The following is a 22,539-nucleotide window of genomic DNA, read 5'->3' on the forward strand; positions in this document are numbered from 1 at the left end:
TGATGAAGTTCTTCTTTAATGACCAATCTTTTGTATATCTGCCTTGTAGTAAAAGATGGTTATCTCCAAACCCATCTCGTAGCGATAGAAAGAAGCTGCCATGAGTTAGAGAGTTCAGGCAAAAGTGAGGAGAACTTCCCCCAACCCCTCAAGAGTCAGTTTAGTGACCAATCAAGATTACAGATGTGCTCACGCGATATGGACTACATTTCCCAGGATACCTTTAACTACATTTACCATGATGCATTCCCTTAAGGGGACAGCTCATAATTCCTAAGTAACTATCCAATTCCCATAGACTGGCTGGGACAGCACAGGGTCACCTCAGTAGTGCAAATAGGTGTGGAGCCTTCTTGGCCTCAATGACTTTCTAAAAGAAATGACCAGCTGCCTGCAAGGAGTATAAATCCTTCCATTCCCCACCACCCAATCAGAGCGGAAGATGCTTCTCAGATTAGAAGTGAAATGTCTTCAGAGAAAAACAAGAAAGTCCACTTACCTCCTGAAAAATCACCTTTGGGACAAATGGCGGAAAGTTTCCCAGGGGACCATCTACAGATTTTTAAGCCGGGAAGAATATGGAAGGGTTGCTCTCTACTTTCTGCCAAGCCTACCTTTCCTTTGTGGCCTCATGTCCAGGTACCTATTCAGCCACTGAATGCAGTTTCCATGCAAGTATGCTCTTTTTGAATGAAATTTCTCTCCCTTCATCTCTTTTCCATCAAAAGCATCCTGATGAATTTCTATTTCCTCTCCATCAGCTGTGAGTTTACAGCCCTCAATGCATTGCAAGGTGTGATCTATAAAAAAGAAGATGTGCACCATCTTAGAGAAATAAACACAAAGTTCTCACACCTCATCTCTGCCATTCTGATATCTTAGCGTTTTACTAAATTCACAAGATGATCAGTAAGCATTTATTTTAAAAAAACTGAAGCAGAAATAAGAGAAACAGCACTTCCCCCCCCCCAATTGTGGGAATAGAACATTATCTCCTTTAGATAGGGAAGATCATATTTATCCTAGCAAAAGTCACATATGGAAACCTCCGCAGATTGTAAAAAACATCAAATTCCTAGATTTTGTATTATGCAATCTACTAAAGGTATGTTTTATCTAAGGAACTGACTTGAAATACACAGGTAGATCTCAACTTACAATTTAGTGACCAATCAAAGTCACAATGGCACTGAAAAAAATGACTTATGACTGTTTTTCATACTTACGACTGTTGTGCCATCCCCAAGACTAGGTCATAAAAATTCAGGCACTTGGCAACTAACTCACATTTATGATGGTTACCGGGTCCTACCCCACTACCCAATCAGAGCGGAAGATGCTTCTCAGATTAGAAGTGAAATGTCTTCAGAGAAAAACAAGAAAGTCCACTTACTGCCAAATGTGATCACATTTTGAGATTTCTGACAAGAAAAGTCAATGGGGAAGCCATATTCACTTACCAACCATGTTACTAACAACTGCAAGGATTCCTTTAACAACTGTGGCGAGAAAGGTCGTAAAATGGGGCAAAATTCACTGAACAACTGTAGCGCTTAGCAACAAAAATTTGGGGGATAATTGTGATCATAAATCAAGGACTACCTCCATCTTGGGAAAGGTAAAACTTCATTGAGAGGACCTTTGTGCTCTGAACCTGGTGGTTTTCCTGCAAACATTTCATTACCAACCAAGGTAATATCATCACTGCTAAAAGGGCCTTCTTATTTTTATATACTAGCTAGTGGCTTGCCCTGTCAGTGTTGGTGGGACTGTTCTTGGTGGTCCCATAATTACTGTCAACTTGTTGGTCTGCACTGGTAATTCCTTGATTGGGTATTTACTTGGTTGTTGGTTTTGTTAATCTTGGTATTAATCTTTGCTCACTTGGGTGTTGTTTGCTGGTGAGAAGGTGTTTTGTTCTGTTTATTTCCTTTTGGGTTTTTTGGGTTGACTATTTCAAGTAGTATGTAAATGTTTATCTCTATGTGCCTATTGATGGTCTAGCTGTCTGAATGCAAGGCCTCCAGGAATTCTTTGACACTTTCATACGTGGCTTGCTCTAGGATGCTCAGAGTTTCCCAGTTGAATATCTTATGTTATGTCCTTTCAAGTGCAAAATGAAGAAGAAAATACAGTATAACTGATATCATTGTGAGGAAAAAAACCCACTGATATAGATTCAGCAGTGCCATCAAAGACGGCGCTGTTTGGAAGCCAGTGAGATACAGGTAGTCCTCAACCTACAACCACAATTGATCGCAAAATTTATGTTGCCAAATGAGAAATTTGTTAAGTAAGTTTTGTGCCATATTATAACTTGTCTTGCTGCAGTTGTTAAACTAGTAGCATGATTGCAAAGTGGTTTCCCCGTTGATGTTGCTTGTTAGAAGGGGATCACGTGACTCTGGAACACTGCAACCCTCATGAATGTGAGTAGTAGTAGTGAAAATATTTGCAGGCTGCAAATGCAAATTCACATCCCAGTTTTATAGTATATAAAGCAAAAAAAAAAAAAAAAGGCTTTTTCCCCCAATATAAATATTTCAGTTGGACTACTCAGAATTTAATTTTTTTAAAAAAAATTCCTCTTGGTAAAACATGGAGAATATTCTGTATGAAGCAAATACATGTATCTAACAGAGATATGCACTTTTTTAGGATTCGTATAAAGAATAGAGTTCTTCCCCTTCCTTTTCCAAAAGCAATGGTCACCTTTTCTCCTAGAAAGTATAAAAGACATGCATGGTTGTCACAATCTATTTTAATCTTAACCCACTCCTGGTAGTGCAGGCTAGGCTGAGACAGACTCAACAACCAGGAAGGATGCATTATCCCTATCATGAGCCCACCAGAAGTTATCCAAAAGTGTAATGAATGCTATTTCAATCCCATGCCCAGGCCTGAATCCTGACTGGAAGCAGTCGAGATAATATATTCTCTCCTGGGACCACTTGGCATCAGCCATTTTTTCCACCCAGACCCATTACCCACATAACAAAAATCTCCACCTGATAAAAGAGAAGATGGGTCATTCCTTTCCTTTCCTGATGTTAAGAGGAAAGGAGGGATAAGAGATCCACACTGGATCAACCCCTGAGCATCTGTCTCAAGCCTCTGTTTGACTTTCACCTGAATCATCAGTGAATGAATGTTTAACCTTCAAGATGCCCAGTTGGATTTTTCATTTAATGGAGGGAGGAGAATTAACACTGCTGTTTTGTCTTCTCACCGTTGCTCTGGTTGTTTTCCTGTGAAACTGATAAATTTTCCAATTTTTCTGAAAAATCTATCTCAAAATCTATTATATTAATTGATTCAATTGTCCAATAATAGCTATCGTCCAGTTGTTCATTCCACAGGGGGAAAGGCCTCATCCTCTCTGTGTTGCTGTCATAATGTTGGATAGGCTGGCCGTCCAAGTAGGTCACCTCAGTGAATTGGGGCTGCCCCTCAAGGAGTACAGCATGGCGGAAGTATAGCAGAGAATGTGAAGAGGAGGCAGTGCCTACAAGAGAGGAAACGAGGACACAATTAGGTGGTTTGATAACCAGGAGACTTCAAAAGACAAACGTAACTGTATTGGCTCATTTATATACCCCTAGTGTCTTCTACCTTTCCTCCAAACTCTCTGGTTCTTATCACTCATACAATTTAATCCTTCGTACGACCTGGTCAAGGAAATTTCACTCTTGGACTAATATCACTCAGGAGCTTCAGTGCTTACACTCACTCCATAAGCGTGAGGGGAGTAGAACTGCAGGTAAAATAGCTGCAGTCAGGCAGAAATCCTTCTGTCCCCATTTCCCTCATCCATTAAAAACTTTGCTCAAAAGCATCCAAGCCAACTACTTGTGCTAATGGAACCACAGTCTGACATTTTCAAAGATGTGCTGCCATCAAGTATGTGCTGTCATCCAACCCTCATAAATATATGCCAGTTTCTGCATGCCCGGATTTGGATCGCATGACTCTGGGGATGCTGCAACAGTTGAAAGTGTGCAAAACAACCATAAGTCACCTTTTTCAGTACCTTTTATGACTTTGAATGGACACTAAATGAATGGTTGTAAATCAAGGACTACATAAGAAGAAAGGTGGAAGCAAACGGCATGTATTACAATATACCATATTGGTATACACCATAGCATTTGAGATGTGCTCAGTGGATTCAATTTCTATCACCTGCTCATCCACTATGTTGGCCTCTGCGGCTGTCCCAACTTTTCTGAATCTTTCTTAAAGTATGTTGCCAGGAAAGGACACCCAGTAATACTTGAACTAGGATTAAACTAATTCACAACTGAGTAAAGCAATTCCTTCCTCTAATTTGAAAACTTTTTCTATTAAAACAGTTGAGATAGTCCTCAACTTATGACCACAATTGAGCCCAACATTTATGTTGTTAAGTGAGAAATTTGTTAAAATGAGTTTTGCCCCCATTTTATGACTTTTCTTGCCACATTTTTTAAGTAAATCACTGTAGCTGTTAAATTAGTAACATCGTTGTTAAGTGGATCTGGTTTCCTCGTTGACTTTGCTTGTCAGAAGGTCACAAAAGGTGATCACATGATCCGGGACGACGCAATGGTCATAGATATGAGTCGATAGTCAAACATCCAAATGGAAATCACGTCGCTGTGGGGATGCTGTAGTGGTCTCAAGTGTGAAAAATGGTCATAAGTCACTTTATCAACTGATATTGTAACTTTGAATGGTCACTAAATGAACTGTTTTAAGTCGAGGATTATCTGTACAACTCAAAACTGAGCTTGCTTTTTTTTTTTTAATGCAGCTGCATTACACTGCTGCCTTATTGAGTTTGCAATTAACTAATGTTCCAACATCTTTTTCACAAATACAATCACCAAGCTAGGTCAAATCTTATATCTATCCACTTGCATTCTGCTTCAGGAATTCTGTTTAATTCCATTCTATTTAATCTGTCATGAAATTTCATCTTATCTTTTTCTGCAGTGTTTCTCCATCTGGGTAGCTTGCAAATGTCTAGATTTCTCATTACTGAGAATTCTCAGTAATCGCCATGTAGCAGAAAATTCTGGGAATTCAGAGAGATACAGTATATCACAGAAGTGAGTATACCCCCTCACATTTTGTACATATTTTAAGTATATCTTTTCATGTGACAATACTGAAGAAATGACACTTGGCTGCAATGTAAAGTATTGAGTATACAGCTTGTATAACCGTGTAAATGTGCTGTCCCCTCAAAATAACTCAATACACAGTCATTAATGTCTAAACTGCTGGCAGGCAAAGTGTGTGTACACTCCTAAGAGATAATGTCCAAATGGGGCCCAAAGTGTCAATATTTTGTGTACTCACTTTTGTTGCCAGCAGTTTTGTGTTGCCCAGCACGCACGCACACACACACACACACACACACACACACACACACGTGCGCTCCATTTTTTTTTTTGCCTCCTGGGCCTCAGGGAAGGTTCCTGGGGCATGTGTAAATCCTGTCTAACTTGCTTGTAAACTTTATCACCTAGTTTCTATTAAGTGTGCCTTTCACACTGAAAAGTTGCCCACTCCTGTCTAATTTGCTTTGGAGGAGAAGGAGAAAGAGGAAAAGAATTTCTATGAGAGTTTTTTACAATTAAAATAGACCAACAACACACACATAAATGCAAAAGAGAAAAAGAAGACAAGAAAGAGAAAAAAAAAGAATAGAAAGAAAAAGATAGAAAACAGTTAAAAACATTTTCATCTTCAACTATTTGTGAGACCTCCTTTTCATCCTTATTTTATGCCTCCTTTTTATCTTTGTTTTATCCCATATTCACAATTAATTCTTACATATATCTGTATATCAATATTATGATTCTATCATATCTTCTTTTGCCTTTTAGTGTGAAACCTATCTTTGATCTATCCATTTGTACCAGCTGTTCCAGCTATCATAATATATTGAAGTGTCTTTATCTTTTAATGCCAAGGTTAATTTGTCCATTTCTGCACAACTTGAAACTTTGAATAATCATCTCCTCTGATGGAACATGAGGCTGTTTCCAACATTGTGCAAAAGCCAATCTGGCCACTGTCAAAATATGTATTATTATATATTTCTTTTTTTTTTGTAATTCTTTATCAAAGATCCCTAATAGAAAGGACTCTGGTTTAAATTCGATCTGTTTTGTCATTTCCTCCAGCCCATTTCTAATTTTCTGCCAATATTTTTGGGCTTCTGCACAAGACCACCACATATGGAAGAAAGTTCCCTCTTTTTTTGCATTTCCAGCAGTTCAGACTCATATTGGGGGGCATCTTCGCTAATCTTGGAGGAAGGTGCCACCTGTAAAACATTTTATAGGCATTTTCTTTGTACGCTACCCATTTTGTAATTTTGTTGTTTCTACCCCAGACCTTTTCCCATTCTGTTAAGGTGATATACTATGTCCTATGTTCCTACTCCAGGCTTTCATGTTCCCTTTAACAATTTCTTCCTCTAATTCCACCTCTAATAAATAATTACAAAATTCTGTTATTTTTTTTTTACCTGATCCTAATAAAATTTTATCTAATTGCTAGAGTTTATTATTAATTTCAAATTCTTTCTTGTCCTGTTTGTATCTACTCTGAATTTAAAGATATGCCCACCGATCAACTTTTAATCCCTGATCTTGAAGGTCTTGCCACAATTTCAGATTTGCTTGTGTATCCAATAGGTCATTATATTTAATCATTTTAGCAATATCCAAATTATTTGGGTGGATCATTGCCTCCATTGTTGAGATCCAGATTGGTATCTTTAAGTAGTGTTTTTCTGTATTTTCTTCCAACTAGTTGATAATGAATCTCTGATTAGGTGTCTGTGAAAATATTTCTGGCTAGTTTTCCCAATATCCCATGAAAAAGCATGCCACCCCCTCTGTAAATCATGACCTTCTAAGAATAATATTCTCTTGTTAGTTAAATTCACCCATTCCTTCAACTATACTAAAGAGGCTGCACTATAATACAACTCCCAATTTGGAAGTGCCAGCCCTCCCCTGCTCTTCATATCCTGCATTGTCTTTAAGTTTATTCTAGGTTTTTTCCCTTGCCAGATGAATTTTGCAGTTATTTTGTTAAGTTCTTCAAAAAACTTTTTGTGTAGTTTAATTGGAATTGTCTGAAATATATAGAGGAATTTTGGAAGAATATTCATTTTAATAGCAGCAATCCTGCCTAATAGTGACAGTTGCAGTTTGCCCCATGTCTCTAAATCCTTCTTTACCTCTTGCATTAATTTATTATAATTATTTTCCTTAAGTATCTTAAAACCATATTCCTAAATATTTAACTTTCTTTATCATTTGTAGTCCCATAACTTCTTCTAGTTCTAATTTCTGTTTTTCTATTAAATTTTTGGTCATTAATTTCATTTTCTTCCTGTTAATTTTTAGTCCTGCTACTGCTCCAAATAGTTCTAATTCATTCATCAATTTTTGTCCTCTTTCTATTGGTTCTTCAATGAAAAAAATCATATCATCCGCAAAGGCTTGCAACTTACAGCAAGGCAAGGGGTGGTAAGGCAAGGATGAACAGAGGTGCAGAAGCCCGTCTGTGGTTTCAGTTAATCTCTTTTTGTGGTTGGTGTGATCCTTTGAGGGTACACGAGTCCCGGAGAGATTCGTGCCGGTGTGGAGGAGACTCGAGCTGCAGTGTGGGGAAGGCAACCCCCCTGCAGCAAAAGGAGCCCTCCAGAGCCCAACAAGCAAGAAACAGCCACCTATCAATGGCGGCTCCGAAGTCCGGACTGCCACCGATGTAAAGAAGCGAGTGAGTAACAGTTTGTGGGATCATTGGTGAAGAATGTGGCAGAGAAAATTAGCAGCGGAGAGGACAATTGGAATGCTATAGACTTTTATAAGGCTGCTACAAATGTTTGTCCGGAGCCCTAAAAGGAAGCGGCCAAAAAGTGGACGCAAGGCAAGTGAAAGTGAAGGGGCTTGGCAGACAGAAGAAAGATAGAGGTCAATAATGAGTAAAAAGGGAAGCTTACGAGGTTGGGAGATATACCACACCGATATTAATAGAAGGGAATCTAGCAGCTGGAAGGTGACTGGAAGGTGTGGGGATTTGGACTATTTCATTTGATTTTTATGCTGAAAGACTTTATTAAATCGGAGACGGGAAGAAGATCGGAGCCGGCGGAATAGAGACAGTGTGGCGCCACAGGCGATACTTAGAATTCCTGAAGTTATTGTAACAATATAACTGATGTAAACCACTTAACTGCCCTTCAGGAAGTATACTGATTTAACTGAGGAGGTGGTTCCATTTGAAGAAAATCAGGAAAATTGAACTTAGGAATGCTAAGACAAAAGTAAAAGTGGAAGCTTCCGAATGTGTGGAGATACCATGTAATTATAGTCACTACTCAGCATTTCTTACCTCCCCACTTCTGGTGCGTTTGGAGTGTAAGCTCTTAAAACTTAGAGATGGAAAGCTAAAAACTTACTTTAAAACTCCTTTTTCCCCTTCTTTACTCCCTTTTTCCTGTATACATCTGCTCATTTTTCTCTATTCCCCCACCCTCCGGCGCTATGATGAACTATCTCTCCTTTTTCAATCTCTATAATGTTTATAAATATATATACTGGGGAAAGAAAAATTGATTGTTGTAATTGATTGTTAAATAATTGATTTATTAATAATAGTGATAGTTATACTTTGATTAGATATACAGGAAAAATAGTAAGAACATTAAGTATTATTTAATTAATAACTATAAAGGATTTCATATATTAATATTACAATTCATTGTGCGATCACTCTAAATATTTAATTAATCCACTTGGGGACGAATGTAATACTGTTTGTGTTTAAGAATATTTCAAATAAGGCTAGATAATACTTATATTTATTTATAATATTTAAATATAGTTGGATTTGGATATAATATTTATATATTTTTCTATTACATGAAGTTATGTATAGAGGCTGAGCATTGAGGCCTTACAAAATTATATATGTGATTTAGAATTTGGATTTAAAATAATACAGTAATAATATTTTTATCTATAAGAACTTATACTCCAGCAATTGGTAAAGAATAGAGTTATCCAGCAGATAGATAGATTAAGTAATTAGATAGCAGTCAATCCTAATATAGAGATTCTATTACTGAATGTTAATTTGGGATAATATAATTAATATATTACAACAACAGAAACAAATCTTAAAAGAAATGACTTCCACAACAACTCTGAAAACTGGAAGAAAGGTCACCCTGACGTTAACAACCACATCGGCAACAGCTTCGCCCATGGCACAAAAAACCATTGAAGAAACATTAACAGTGGAGAAACAAGCTAACATCTCAAATGCCAATATCCAATCAATTCTGCTTACTTTACAGGAATCGATGATGAAGCTGCAAGAAACAATGATGAAAAACCATAATGAGAAGAGAGCAGATATAAATGAATTAAAAGCGGAGATGGGGAAATTAAAAGCAGAAATGAAAGCAGATATCTTCAAAGTAGAGGACAAAGTTGGATTATTACAGCAGGCCTTAGAGAAAAATGAAGTAATAATAAAAGAGGTAGAGAAAAGGACAGAACGAACTGAAAGGATAGGGTAGATGAAGAATTAAAGAATGTGAGTAAAAAAATGGAGGACTCACTAGTCTACCTAGAGATGGATAAGGCTGCTACATACTTGAGATTCCAGAATATAGTGGAATCAAACGAAGAGATGGAATAACTAATGGCAGGAATATTGGCTGGACTATTGGAAAAGGATAAAGATGACATCTTGAGGGAGTTTGATGAAGTTTACAGGGTTAACACTAATTATGTGAGACGTCAAAATGCCCAAGAGAAGTCCATATATGATTTGCAAGAAGGAGTGTCTGGGAAATCATATATAGGATGTCAAGAGATGAATCAATCACATATAAAGGCAAAGAAGTCTTGGTTCTCAAACAAATACCAAGAAGAGTAAGAGAACAAAGATGAGATTATAAATTCTTAGCAGCTTACCTAAATCAGAAAAGAATCGTATTTAAATGGCTAATCCCAGAGCGGATGTTGTTTTTTTGGAATGAAAGGAAAATTAAAATAGACTCCATGGAAAAGGCCCAGGAATTTTATGAGCGATTGGTAGGTTTGGAAGACCAGAGCAGTAAGGATGAACTGGAAACAAACTCCCAGGAAGATCAAGGCTATCCTAAGAACAGAGATGGAACTTTAGGAAATCCATGAAATACTCAATTACAACAGGAGAGAGAAGAAACACATCTTCAGGTACAAGGAGAGACAGGAGTTGTCACAAGACAAAGAGCGAAACAGAACTAATTAAATAGAAGAAAAGAAACTACTATCGATTAATATAAATGGTTTAAACTCAACTAGAAAAAGGAAAAAGATAATAGCCAAATTAATCAAACAAAATGCTGATATAGTATGTCTACAAGAAACTCATATAAAGAAATCAGATGAAAAACACTTCGAATGTCTGAAATTAGGGAAGCTATTCACCGCACCAGCAGACGCAGGGAAAAAGACAGGGATTGCAGTATATGTTAAAGAGGATATAAAAGCAGATTTAATATGGTCGGATCCTGAGGGAAGAACTCTGGTTTTGCAGATCTGGATTAATGCCATCCGAATTCTCTTAGTGGTAATCTATGCCCTGAATGGAGATCAAAAAGAGTTTTTTTAAGCATCTTTATGGAAAAATAATACGATTGGAAAAAAGAAATATTTGTATTATAGGGGACTTTAATTCTATTGCTGATTATCAAAAAGACCACAGTAATGAGGGAAGGAACAAAGGGGGGAAAAGAGAGCTTCCCAAAATATGCATGGAAATGATGGACTTAAATTTGATTGATATATGGAGAAGATTACATCCTGAGAAAAAACAATTTACATTCTATTCAAATCCTCATCAAATATGGACTCGAATTGATATGGCATGGATGAATGGGGAAATAGCAAATGAGATAAAAGGGATTGAAATCCTACCCAATGAATGGGCAGATAACAATCCAATTCAGATAATATGGAAGGGTAGGGAAAAACCCAAGAAAATATGGACGTTAAATACTCAGTTAATAAGAGAAAAAGAATATACTAAAGGAGGAATTAAACTATTTTTAAAGGAAAATGATAATGGAGCAACTACAAAACAAAACATTTGGGATACAATGAAAGCAGTAAAAAGAGGTATAACAATCTCTTATAACGCCAAGAGGAAAAAAGAAAAATACACCCAGCAAAACAAATTACAACAAAAAATTAAGGAATTAGAAACTCAACTACAGAGTACCCCAAAGGATTCAAAATTGCAAAATCAGATAACAATAACTAAACATAAATTGAATTGAATTGAACAAGAGAGAATGATTATAAATCTGAATACAACTAGACAAACTTATTTTGAGCATGCCAATAAGCCAGAGAGATGGCTATCATATAGATTTTAAAAAAGGAAAGAAAAAAGATTGATTTATCAGCTAATAGATGGAAAGGGGGATATACAACAAGGGATAGAATATATCCCTAGTGTCTTCTACTTTCCCTCCAAGCGCTTAGAATTCTTCCCACCCATGCAATTTATTCTCCGTACAACCTGGTCAAGGAAAGCCCACTCTTGGATTAATATCACTCAGAGGAGCTTCAGTGCTTCCACTCCCTCCATAAGTGTGAGGGAGTGGAACTGGGGATGGGGTGGTGGGATACTGCAGCCAGGAAGAAATCCTTCTATCCCCATTTCCACTATCCAATAAAAACTTGACTTTACCTAAAAGCATCCAAGCCAGATACCTGTGCTAAAGGAACTATGCTCTGGCATTTTCAAGGATGTGCTGCCATCCAGAGGCATCCTCATCTCACTCAGGGCCTGTTAAGTGTATCACTGCACTTGTTAAGTTAGTAACACAGTTGTTAAATGACTTCGGCTTCCCCATTGACTTGGCTGGACAGAATGTCGCAAAAGTGTCATATCATCTTAGGACATTGCAACCGTCCTAAATATATGTCAGTTTCTAAGTGCCCAGATTTTGATCGCATGACCCTGGGGATGCTGCAGCAATTGAAAGTGTGAAAAATGAGCAACTTTTTCAGTACCGTTGTAACTTTGAATGGACACTAAATGAATGGTTGTAAATCGAGGACTATCTGCAAAAGAAAAGGTGGAAGCAAACGGCATCTATTACAAAGAGACAAGAGGATTTTCATTCAGAACCACAAGTTATGGTGAACAGCTTATCACCGTATGAGTCATGACTAGAACTTGGAGCTTTGCCAGGAGTTGGTAACTAGAATAGAAATTCAGGTAGCACTTCAACCTAACCAGTGTAAGAATGTTTGTAGGGAGGACACAAAGGTTGAATGGCACTGCAGACTTTGAAACTTTTGCTAGAACTGAGTATTAAAGATACATTTGTGTTACCATAAAAGACCTGACCTGGGGTGCTCACATTGCAGCCCTGGTCAAAAGGGCCCAGCAGAGATTGTACTACCTGAGACTTCTCAGAAAACAACAACTGAATGAGAAACTGCTGGTGACCTTCTATCACTGCACCATAGAGAGTATCGTAATTTACTGCACCTCTGTATGGTTTCCCAATTGTACAGGAAAGCACTCCAGAGGGTTCACATCATTGCCCAGAAGATCATTGGTTTCCCTCTCCCCTGTTTGGGAGAGCTTTATAGCTCCTGCTGCCTTAAGAAATTTCAAAACATTCTCAAAGATCCATCTCATCCTGGGCATCCTTTTTTTGAACCATTACCATCTGGCAGATGGTACAGCTTAATAAAAACAAGGACAAATAGGCTGAAAAACAGCTTCTATCCCAGGGCAGTAGCTCTTTTGAATTCTGCTGTATAGTGCAAAATTAATGCAATATCAGGGGTTTTCAAGTACAATGTATAGAATATGAAGGATGTGTGTTTTCATAGTCATAATGTACACTGAAGATGGTATTTAATTTCATTGTATGAGGTGCAATGACAATAAAGTAAACAAAACTAAACTGCAACTCCTAAAAGGGTGGAGAGCAATATTCTGTTGTTGGGGAAGGTGTGTGTGGCAATTAAACATTACTGCAAGTACATTGTGCTATGCTGCAATGTGTCCTGTTCTTGGAATGCAAAGAAGTCTTGCAATAAAGCAGAAAGAGGACAATGAGTTATGAGGAAGACCAAAAATAGGCAAGCCTGGCCTACTGAGGCAAAAGACACACTACTGGTGGTTTGTCTGGTTATAGATACATGTGGTAGAGAAGGAAAAAATAAGGTCAGAGGAAAAGGAAATGCAGATAGCAACATCCATTCAAATTTTTCTTAGTGTTTTAGTATTTTTTTTTAGTATTTAATATTTATTTGATTTGTCAATCGCTTACAAGATACAGGTATAAGAATAAATATGGTTTTGAATACATGAGATAGATACTTATAAGAAAAATAAAAAACAATAGGACAGGGATGGTAGGCACGTTGGTGCACTTATGCACGCCCCCTACAGACCTCTTAGGAAGGGGGTGAGGTCAATAATAGACAGTCTAAGGTTAAAGTTTTTGGGGTTTGGGGAAGAAACCAGAGTCAGGTAGAGTATTCCAGACATTGACCACTCTGTTGCTGAAGATGTATTTCCTGCAATCAAGTTTGGTGCGGTTAACCGTGAGTTTGAATCTATTGTGTGCTCTTGTGTTGCTATGATTGAAGCTGAAGTATTCATTTCCAGGTAGAACATTGCAATGTATGATTTTATATGCTATATTTCGATTGGACCCGAGGCGGCGTAGTTCTAGGTTTTCTAGGTCTAGAGTTTCAAGTCTGGTGGCATAAGGTATTCTGCAATGAGTAGAGGAGCAGAGAACTCTTCTTGTGAAATATTTCTGGACTTTTTCAATTGCGTTAATATCAGATACATGATATGGGTTCCAAACTGATGAGCTGTATTCAAGTATAGGTCTAGCAAATGTTTTGTATGCTCTAGTTAGTAGTGTGATATTACCAGAGAAGAAGCTACGTATGATTAGATTAACAACTCTTAATGCCTTTTTGGCTATGTAGTTACAGTGGGCTCTAGCACTTAGATCATTTGAGATGAGTACTCCAAGGTCCTTGACAAAGTTTGGATCCTCAACAAGATCTTGACTATTTAGCTTGTATTTTATTTTCTGATTTTTTCTGCCAATATGTAAGACAGAGTATTTATTTGTTGAGATTTGAAGTTGCCATTTGATTGACCATTCTGATACATAGTCAAGGTCTTTTTGAAGGGTAGTAGTATTGTCTGTGGTGTTGAATAGCTTTACATCATCAGCAAAGAGAACGCAGTTGCTCTTAATATGATCACAGAGGTCATTTATGTAGAGTATGAAGAGAGTTGGTCCTAGAACACTGCCTTGGGGGACACCACTGTTGACAGGTACAGAATTTGATAGGACGCTCCCAATTTTGACCATTTGTTGTCTGTTTGACAGGAATGCTTCTATCCAGTTATTTAAGTGTCCAGAGATACCATAAGATTTTAGTTTTAGTAGTAGTTTGTCATGTACCACTGAATCAAAGGCTTTACAGAAGTCTATATAGATTGCGTCTATTGCTTTGCCCTGGTCGAGTTGTGTAGTCCATATGTTTTTGCAGTGTAAGAGTTGCAGATTACAGGATAGTTTTTTTTTCTGAAACCAAATTGTTTATTAGAGAGTAGGTTGTTTGTCTCTAAGAGGAGGATAATGGATTGGTTAATAATTGATTCCATGACTTTACAGGTGATGCAGAATAAAGGCGATTGGTCTGTAATTTTCAACTAGGCTGGGGTTTCCCTTTCTGAAGATGGGGATGACTGTGGCTTGTGACCATAGTTTTGGCAAGAAGCTGGTCCTGAAAGATTTTTCAAAGATTATGCTTAGAGGTTCGGCTATGGCAGTGGATAGCTTTTTAAAGAAGTAGGCACATATTCTGTCTGGTCCAATAGATAGGGATGGTTTTAGATTTCACAGTGCTTTTTCAACAATGTCTTCTGTAAAATCGATATATATTAGATCATTGTAGTTGTCTGTGGTTCGACTAAGAAGTACTGGGCTTGATCCATTGCTGTTTACAAATACTGAGTCAAAGAATGTGTTGAAGAGGTTTGCTTTGATGGTTACCATTAGGTCCTTTCAGGGGTGGGATGGACCTTGAGTCTTTTAGTTTGTTGTTTACAAAATTGTAGAAACCACGGGTGGAATTTGTGCGTAGAAAGTTTTCCTCTTGTTTAATGTGATAATTAGCGCATTCAGTTTCTATCTGGTGGCATAGATTTTTCTATCAGCTTTTGAAATTGGCAACGTGATCAGATTTGTTTTTTCACCAAAATGATCTCTTTTTGGATTGAAGCTTCCTTATTGTTATGGGTAATCTGTTTTTCCTGGTTTTGGGAGTTGTTATTGGTACATGTAGTTTGATGGCTCTTTTGATTTCTAGTAAGAATATGTTGTAATGGTCTTCAACAGTATTGCATCCAGTGAATAGAAATTGCCAATAAAAGGAAGAGTTGATTATAAGATGATAGTTGCCTTTTTTGAAGTTATAATTGGGGATTTTGTCATTGTGATGATTTTTGTGTGGACATATGTTGAGACAAAAGTCAGTCATGTTGTGGTCACTGTTGGAAAAGGGTTCTTTAATTTGTATTCCGTAAATTGAATTCAAACTATAGCAGAAGATGAGATTGAGGCAGTTGTTAAGCCTAGTATTGTTGGTTACTAGTTGTTCCAGTCGCGGATGGCTTTGCCCTGAAAGATAAGCCTATCATCCTGAAGCTAAAGGTCTTTTGTTTTGTAGATAGGCTGGCCTACTCCTCAATGGCCACCAAATATCTGCTGGGGGCAGGGAGCTGAAGCTTTCTGTCTTTAGAAACATGTTTCTCCTTTAGGGGAAATATAATATTCTGCCTTTTTAATATTTCCTAAAATATTTCATTCTTCCAGGAGAGGGGTAGGTGCTAATTTTCTACAATAGATTTTTAAGATCATGCAATCCTAAAAGTGAAATATACAGATTTTGATGTATATCAAAAACCCAATTCACTTTTTTTTCAAACCCACATCAATCTTGGTCCAGGATTGATATGATATAGATAGACTCAGAACTATTGGAAAAAACAGAAGCAGTGGAAATCCTGCCAGATACATGGGCCGACCACAATCCAATTAAACTGACTTGGAGAGGGGAAAAAAAACTAGGTAGATGGACCTTTAACAAGAACATTCTGAAAGACAAAGAATATACTCAAATGATAAATAAAGAACTGAAAATATTTCTTGAAATTAATACAAATGAACATACAATGACTCAAAACTTATGGGACACAACAAAGGCATACGTTAAGGGCCTGACAATAGTATATGTAGCAACAAAAAAAAATAGAGACAGGAAAAACCAATAGATTGCGAGAAAAGAGAAACTGGAAAAACTTGAAATCAACTTACAAAAAGATCCTCGTAATGAATTAGTTAAAAAGCAATTATACCTGGCCAAACATGAAATAAACCTAAGCCTTCAAGAAAAAAATGGCTAGAAAATTAAAACTAGCCAAACAACATTATTTTGAGAACACGAACAAGCCAGGGAGATGGCTGTCCCACAAATTTAAAAAAGAGCAGGAGAAAATAACTATAATAGCCCTACAGAATGAAAATGGGATACCTTGTGTCCACAGCTGGATCAAAAGAAAATAATAGCTCAAAACTTTTTTGCTACCCTATATAAAAAAGAAGAAATTTTGGACGAGAACATCACACAATATTTTGAGGGCAAAGAACTACCTGATATAGCGGAAACTGCTCGGGAATTACTAAATGATAAAATAACCCTAAAAGAGGTACAAATAGGTAATTGCAAGACAAAAAACTGACAAAGCTCCAGGACCAGATGGAATACCTGTGGAATTTTACAAAGAATTGTAAGATACACTAGGCAAGTTGCTGGTGGAAATATATGATGAAGCCTTGAATCAAGCTAAAATACTTCAAACATGGACGGAAGCCTTGATTTCCCTTATTCCCAAGGAACAAACAGATCCCCACCAAATTAGAAACTACAGACCTATCTCACTCCTGAATGTAGATTATAAAATTCTAGCGGTAATAATTGCAGATAGACTAAAAAAAATATGAAATTATATTATTCATCCAGACCAGAATGGCTTTCTCCCTAACAGATATATAAAAAATATATATAAGGATAATAATGGATGTCCTAGAGTATTATGAAACCAAATTAAGCAACCAGATGGCGTTAATATTTCTAGATGCCCAGAAGGCATTTGACAATTTAAACTGGCAATTTCTGATTGAGCAAATATCCAGGATGAAATTTAGTGAAAAATTTATAGGGCTAATTAAAACAATATACTCAATACAAAACGCAAAAATAGTAATCAACTGAGAAACCATGGATAATATAAAAATATGCAAAGGAGTGAGACAGGGATGTCCGCTTGCCCCATTACTATACATTCTATCAGCAGAAGTACTGTTAACGCAGATAAGGAAAAACCGAAACATTCAAGGGCTAACGATCGAACAGGAAACATACGAACTGCAAGCATTTGCTGATGACATGGTTTTTATACTGGAGGACCCAAAAGAGTCAAGCAAAAACTTATTACATGAAATTGAGGCATTTGGCAAAGTAGCAGGACTTAAAATTAATAAAGAGAAGACTAAGATAATAACAAAAAAAATTTGTACTAAAAGGCAAAATGAGGAAAGGACAAGAGAACTAGGGATTCAGATAACAAACAAAATAAAATATCTAGGAATTTGGCTCACCGCGAAGTGTTCTACAATACAGGCTGATAACTACGACAAATTCATAGATCAGATACAGAAAGACCTAGACAGATGGGCAAACCTACAAATCTCTTGGATGGGAAGGATAGCCACCATTAAAACCAATGTATTACCAAAATTGTTGTATCTCTTTCAAACCATGCCAGTCAAACTGGAGTAAAAAAATTTTCAAAGACCTGAATAGAAGAATTATTAAATTTGGCAAAAGAAAAAAGCAAGAGTAAAATATAAATTAATGCAGTATACTAAAAGCAAGGGAGGACTGTCCCTTCCAGACTTCGAGCTATATTACCAAGCTGCAGCGAGTACTTGGATTAAGGATTGGATTAACTTGGAGGACAAAAGAATATTGACAATAGAAGGTTTCGATCTACAGCTTGGCTGGCACGTGTTTCTTTGGGATGGGAAGAACAGAACCCATAGTTACTTTCAAAAACATTGGATAAGAGACACTCTATTATGTGTATGGGAGGCAATAAAAAAACACTGTGAAAATATCTCTCTGGCTATCTCCAATGGAGGCATTAATATATCCTAATGCCATGGATCTGAATAAAACAATAAAATACAAAAAACTCATAACAGATGAAGGTGACCTGAAATCACAGATACAACTAAAAACACAAAGAATCAAAATTGGGTGGTGGCCGTACCTCCAAATTCAAACAAAACATAAAAAAGACAAGGAACAACTTGGATTTTACAACAAAGAACAGGAACTAGAAAAAATATTACAAAGAAGTGGAAAAAATGATTACTAAATTATACAATTGCTTATTGGAATTTAAAATGGAAGAATAAGGAGAATATGACAATATGGGCTAAAAATTGCGGTCATAACATCCACTTAGAACAATAAGGAGCGAATATGGCAAACCAACTATAAATTAATGTTATCAGTATCATATAAAGAGAATATCTATAAAATATTCTACCGCTGGCACCTTCCACCGGCAAGATTGGCAAAAATGTTTCCCAATATGTCACCCAAAAGCTGGAAGTGCAATCATAGCCAGGAACATATTTTCACATGTGGTGGACATGTCTCAAAGCTTGAAAATACTGGTCTAAGATACAGGGATGGTTGGAAGAGATGACAAAATTAAAGATCAAACTCAACCTAGAGACCTTCTTATTGGGAATATCAGAACTGTCATGGAGTAAAAAACAACAGCATCTAATACTACACATCATCACAGCAGCAAGAATAGCTTTTGCCCAAAATTGAAAATTAACAATGGTACCCACAGATTCAGCAGTAATCAACAAAATGTACCAATGCACAGAAGTGATTAGATTAACTATGATATTAAAAAACAAGGAAGAGGGAGAATTTTTTACAACATGAAATACATGGTACAAATGGTTAAATGAAAAGGAAATAAAGATGTATTTAACCATTTGTACCATGTATTTCATGTTGTAAAAAATTCTCCCTCTTCCTTGTTTTTTAATATCATAGTTAATCTAATCACTTCTGTGCATTGGTACATTTTGTTGATTACTGCTGAATCTGTGGGTACCATTGTTAATTTTCAATTTTGGGCAAAAGCTATTCTTGCTGCTGTGATGATGTGTAGTATTAGATGCTGTTGTTTTTTTACTCCATGACAGTTCTGATATTCCCAATAAGAAGGTCTCTAGGTTGAGTTTGATCTTTAATTTTGTCATCTCTTCCAACCATCCCTGTATCTTAGACCAGTATTTTCAAGCTTTGAGACATGTCCACCACATGTGAAAATATGTTCCCTGGCTATGATTGCACTTCCAGCTTTTGGGTGACATATTGGGAAACATTTTTGCCAATCTTGCCGGTGGAAGGTGCCAGCGGTAGAATATTTTATAGATATTCTCTTTATATGATACTGATAACATTAATTTATAGTTGGTTTGCCATATTCGTTCCCATTGTTCTAAGTGGATGTTATGACCGCAATTTTTAGCCCATATTGTCATATTCTCCTTATTCTTCCATTTTAAATGATTAAAGGAATATCATGGAACAATAGAAATAAGGATAAATGTATGGCTATGTATATATGTATAGTATAGCTATGTACATAGGTGTAATAGTGTAGTAACATAGAAAAACAATGTATCACGACATATTAATAACACAGATAAGAAATTAGGAATTAGATTTAAGATACTTTTGTAGTAAATGATTTCAATTAACACTAATAGAGATGTTATGAAAACAGTGTAAAATGTGAGAACGTGATTCTCTTTTTAAAATATTTTTTCTTGAATAAAAACTTATTAAAAAAAAGAAATATACAGATTTTGAGGTCACTGAGTCCAATTCCCTGCTTAGTGCAGAAATCCAATTTGCGAATCCCTGACAGGGGACTGTCCAGAATTGGATACAGTATTTAAGATGTGGTCAGTGGATTCAATTTCTATCACCTGCTGATCAACTATGTTGGCCTCTGTAGCTGTTCCAAATTCTCTGAATCTTTGTTAAAGTATGTTGCCAGAAATGGAAATATAGAAGTACCTGAAGCAGGATTAAGCTAATTCAGAACTGAGTAAAATGGGCGTTGGTAAATTTACCTGAGAACACCCTTTCTATAGATGCTGCTAGAGAGCCCCGGATGGGTTAGACTCCTCATGATGACATCATCAAGCTGGGTCTGTCTTGTATGAAAAGGACTGCCTGTGGGAGTTTCTCCCCAGCTTTGGCGAAGGTACTTGACAGACTGTAGGAAGTGTCGCTGAAAGCCAAACAGAATCTTTAACATTAACACATGTTACCATGGTCCGGACAAAATAAGGGAGGGGCTGGGCTCTCTAGCAGCATCTATAGAAAGGGCGTTCTCAGGTAAATTTACCAACGCCCATTCTCCTAAATGCTGCTGCGAGAGCCCAGGATGGGACATACCAAAGCCCGCATGTTCATGGGAGGGTCCTCATCCGGCAAGTCTCTCCGAAGTTGGAACCACTCACTAAAGCAACTATCCACCAAAAGCCGTACTCCTCGAGGCATAGGAGTCCACATGGTAATGTCTGATGAACAGAGACAGGGAGGTCCATGTAGCCACTCTGCAAATCTCCACTAGGGGTGTCTGGGTGGCCCAGGCAGTTGAAGTCAAGGCACTCCTAGCAGAGTGTGCCGTTAGGCACTGGGGCACTGGAAGGGCTCTGGTTAGAAGGCCTGTGCGATGCATGCCATGATCCACCTACTCAAGGTGGGAGGAGAGGCTTTGTTGTCCCCAATGGGAAGGGGAAAGGACACAAACATGGCCTCAGTTTTGCTAAATGTAGTGGGACATCTGATGTAAATTTTGAAGCACCCTGCTAACATCTAGGAGTGCCACTTGCGTTCTAAGTCGTGGAACGGAAGGGGACAGAAATCAAGTAACACTATATGTTGGGATCTGAGAAAATCAGTATTAATCTTAGGTACAAAGGGTAGGGTCTTTCCTGACAGACAAGGCTGCCAGGATCGAAATCCTTCTAGAAGGGTTGATCACTACCAGAAATGCCACCTTACAAGACAAAAAACTGCAAGGGAATTGACCTCAGTGGTTCGAATGGGGCCTTAGTCAGCAACTGCAGTACTTTAAAGAAGTCCCATGTGGAATCTCAATGACCACTGGTGGCCTCAGGTTTGTAGCACCCTTCAGAAATCTGCAGACCAAGGGATGTCTAGACAAAGATTACACTCCCCCCAGGGATAGAACAGAGGGCAAGGCTGCAACCTGCCTCCGCAGAGTGTTAGGTGAAAGTCCCTTGTCTAGGCTCTCTTGGAGGAAGTTCAGCATCTGGCAATTAAGGCCCCGGAAGGGGCAATGTCATACTTACGACACCAATCGCTGAAAGCCGTACAGGTTGCATCGTAAATGCAGTTGGTGGAGGGTCCCCTGGAGGCTTGGAGAGTTCTTATTACTCTGGAGGAATGATAGTTCTGGATCAGGGATCCCAGTTCAATCTCCAGGTGGCCAACTGAAGCCACTGAGGCTCTGGAAGCAATATTGACCCCTGTCTGAGTGACACTCTGTCTACCAGAATCCTCCCAGGACTGGAGATAGAACGGTTTACCAAGTCTGAGAACCATGGCCACCTGGGCCAGTGAGGGCTACAAGTATAAGTTCTGCTCTTCTGCCCAGTTTCTGAAAGATCCCCGGAATCAGGGGCAAAGGAGGAAAGGCATATACAAGTTCCTGTGGCCAAGGGCTGCGTAAAGCGTTCATTCCCTCCATCCCCGGAACCGCACACCTGGAAGAGAACCTCGGGAGTTGCATGTTGTCCTGGGAAGCGAGGAGATCCACTGTTGGCAATCCAAAGTGCTCCGACAGCTCCTGAAATAAACCAGGGTGCAAACGCCATTCTGCCTGGTCAGCGGTGGCTCTATTAAGCCAGTCAGTCTCATCATTGGCCCCACCTGCAATGAGCTCAGCTCTGAGCAATACCTGATAAATCTCTGCCCATAAGCAGAGTTGATCTGCCTCTAACATCAGGGGTCCTGAATGTGTCCCGCCTTGGCGGTTAAAATGTGCCTTGGTTGACACCTTGTCAAGCAAGATCAGGATGTCCCTATCTGAGACAGCATCCTCTAATTGTGTCAGGGCCAAATGGACTGCTCGAAGCTCTAGCCAATTAATATTATGGGCCAAATTTGCCTGGGACCATGGTCCCTGGACCACTCTGGATTGAAGGTGGGCTCCCCAGCCATACAGACTGGCATCCGTTGTCAGCACTAGCCTGTCTGGTTCCTTGAACAAGAGTCCCGTGGA

The 22,539-nt window shown here is 38.0% G+C and overlaps 1 protein-coding gene across 2 annotated transcripts in view; it reads right to left on the reverse strand.

Annotated features, from left to right (window-relative positions):
• Positions 1 to 22,539, reverse strand: part of LOC113451024 (major histocompatibility complex class I-related protein 1-like) — a 40,338-nt gene that overhangs the window by 12,138 nt on the left and 5,661 nt on the right. For both annotated transcript variants that reach the window (XM_087928260.1, XM_026722384.2), the window contains exons 2-3: positions 3,230 to 3,505; positions 615 to 800 (exon numbers count right to left, since the gene is read on the reverse strand). In XM_087928260.1, the coding sequence (XP_087784386.1) occupies positions 615 to 800; positions 3,230 to 3,505 (462 nt within the window). The remainder of the gene's footprint in view (positions 1 to 614; positions 801 to 3,229; positions 3,506 to 22,539) is intronic.

Source organism: Pseudonaja textilis, chromosome 2 (assembly GCF_049901715.1).
Source record: "Pseudonaja textilis isolate UNSWEBS1 chromosome 2, rPseTex1.2, whole genome shotgun sequence".
Taxonomy (NCBI): Eukaryota; Metazoa; Chordata; class Lepidosauria; order Squamata; family Elapidae; genus Pseudonaja; species Pseudonaja textilis.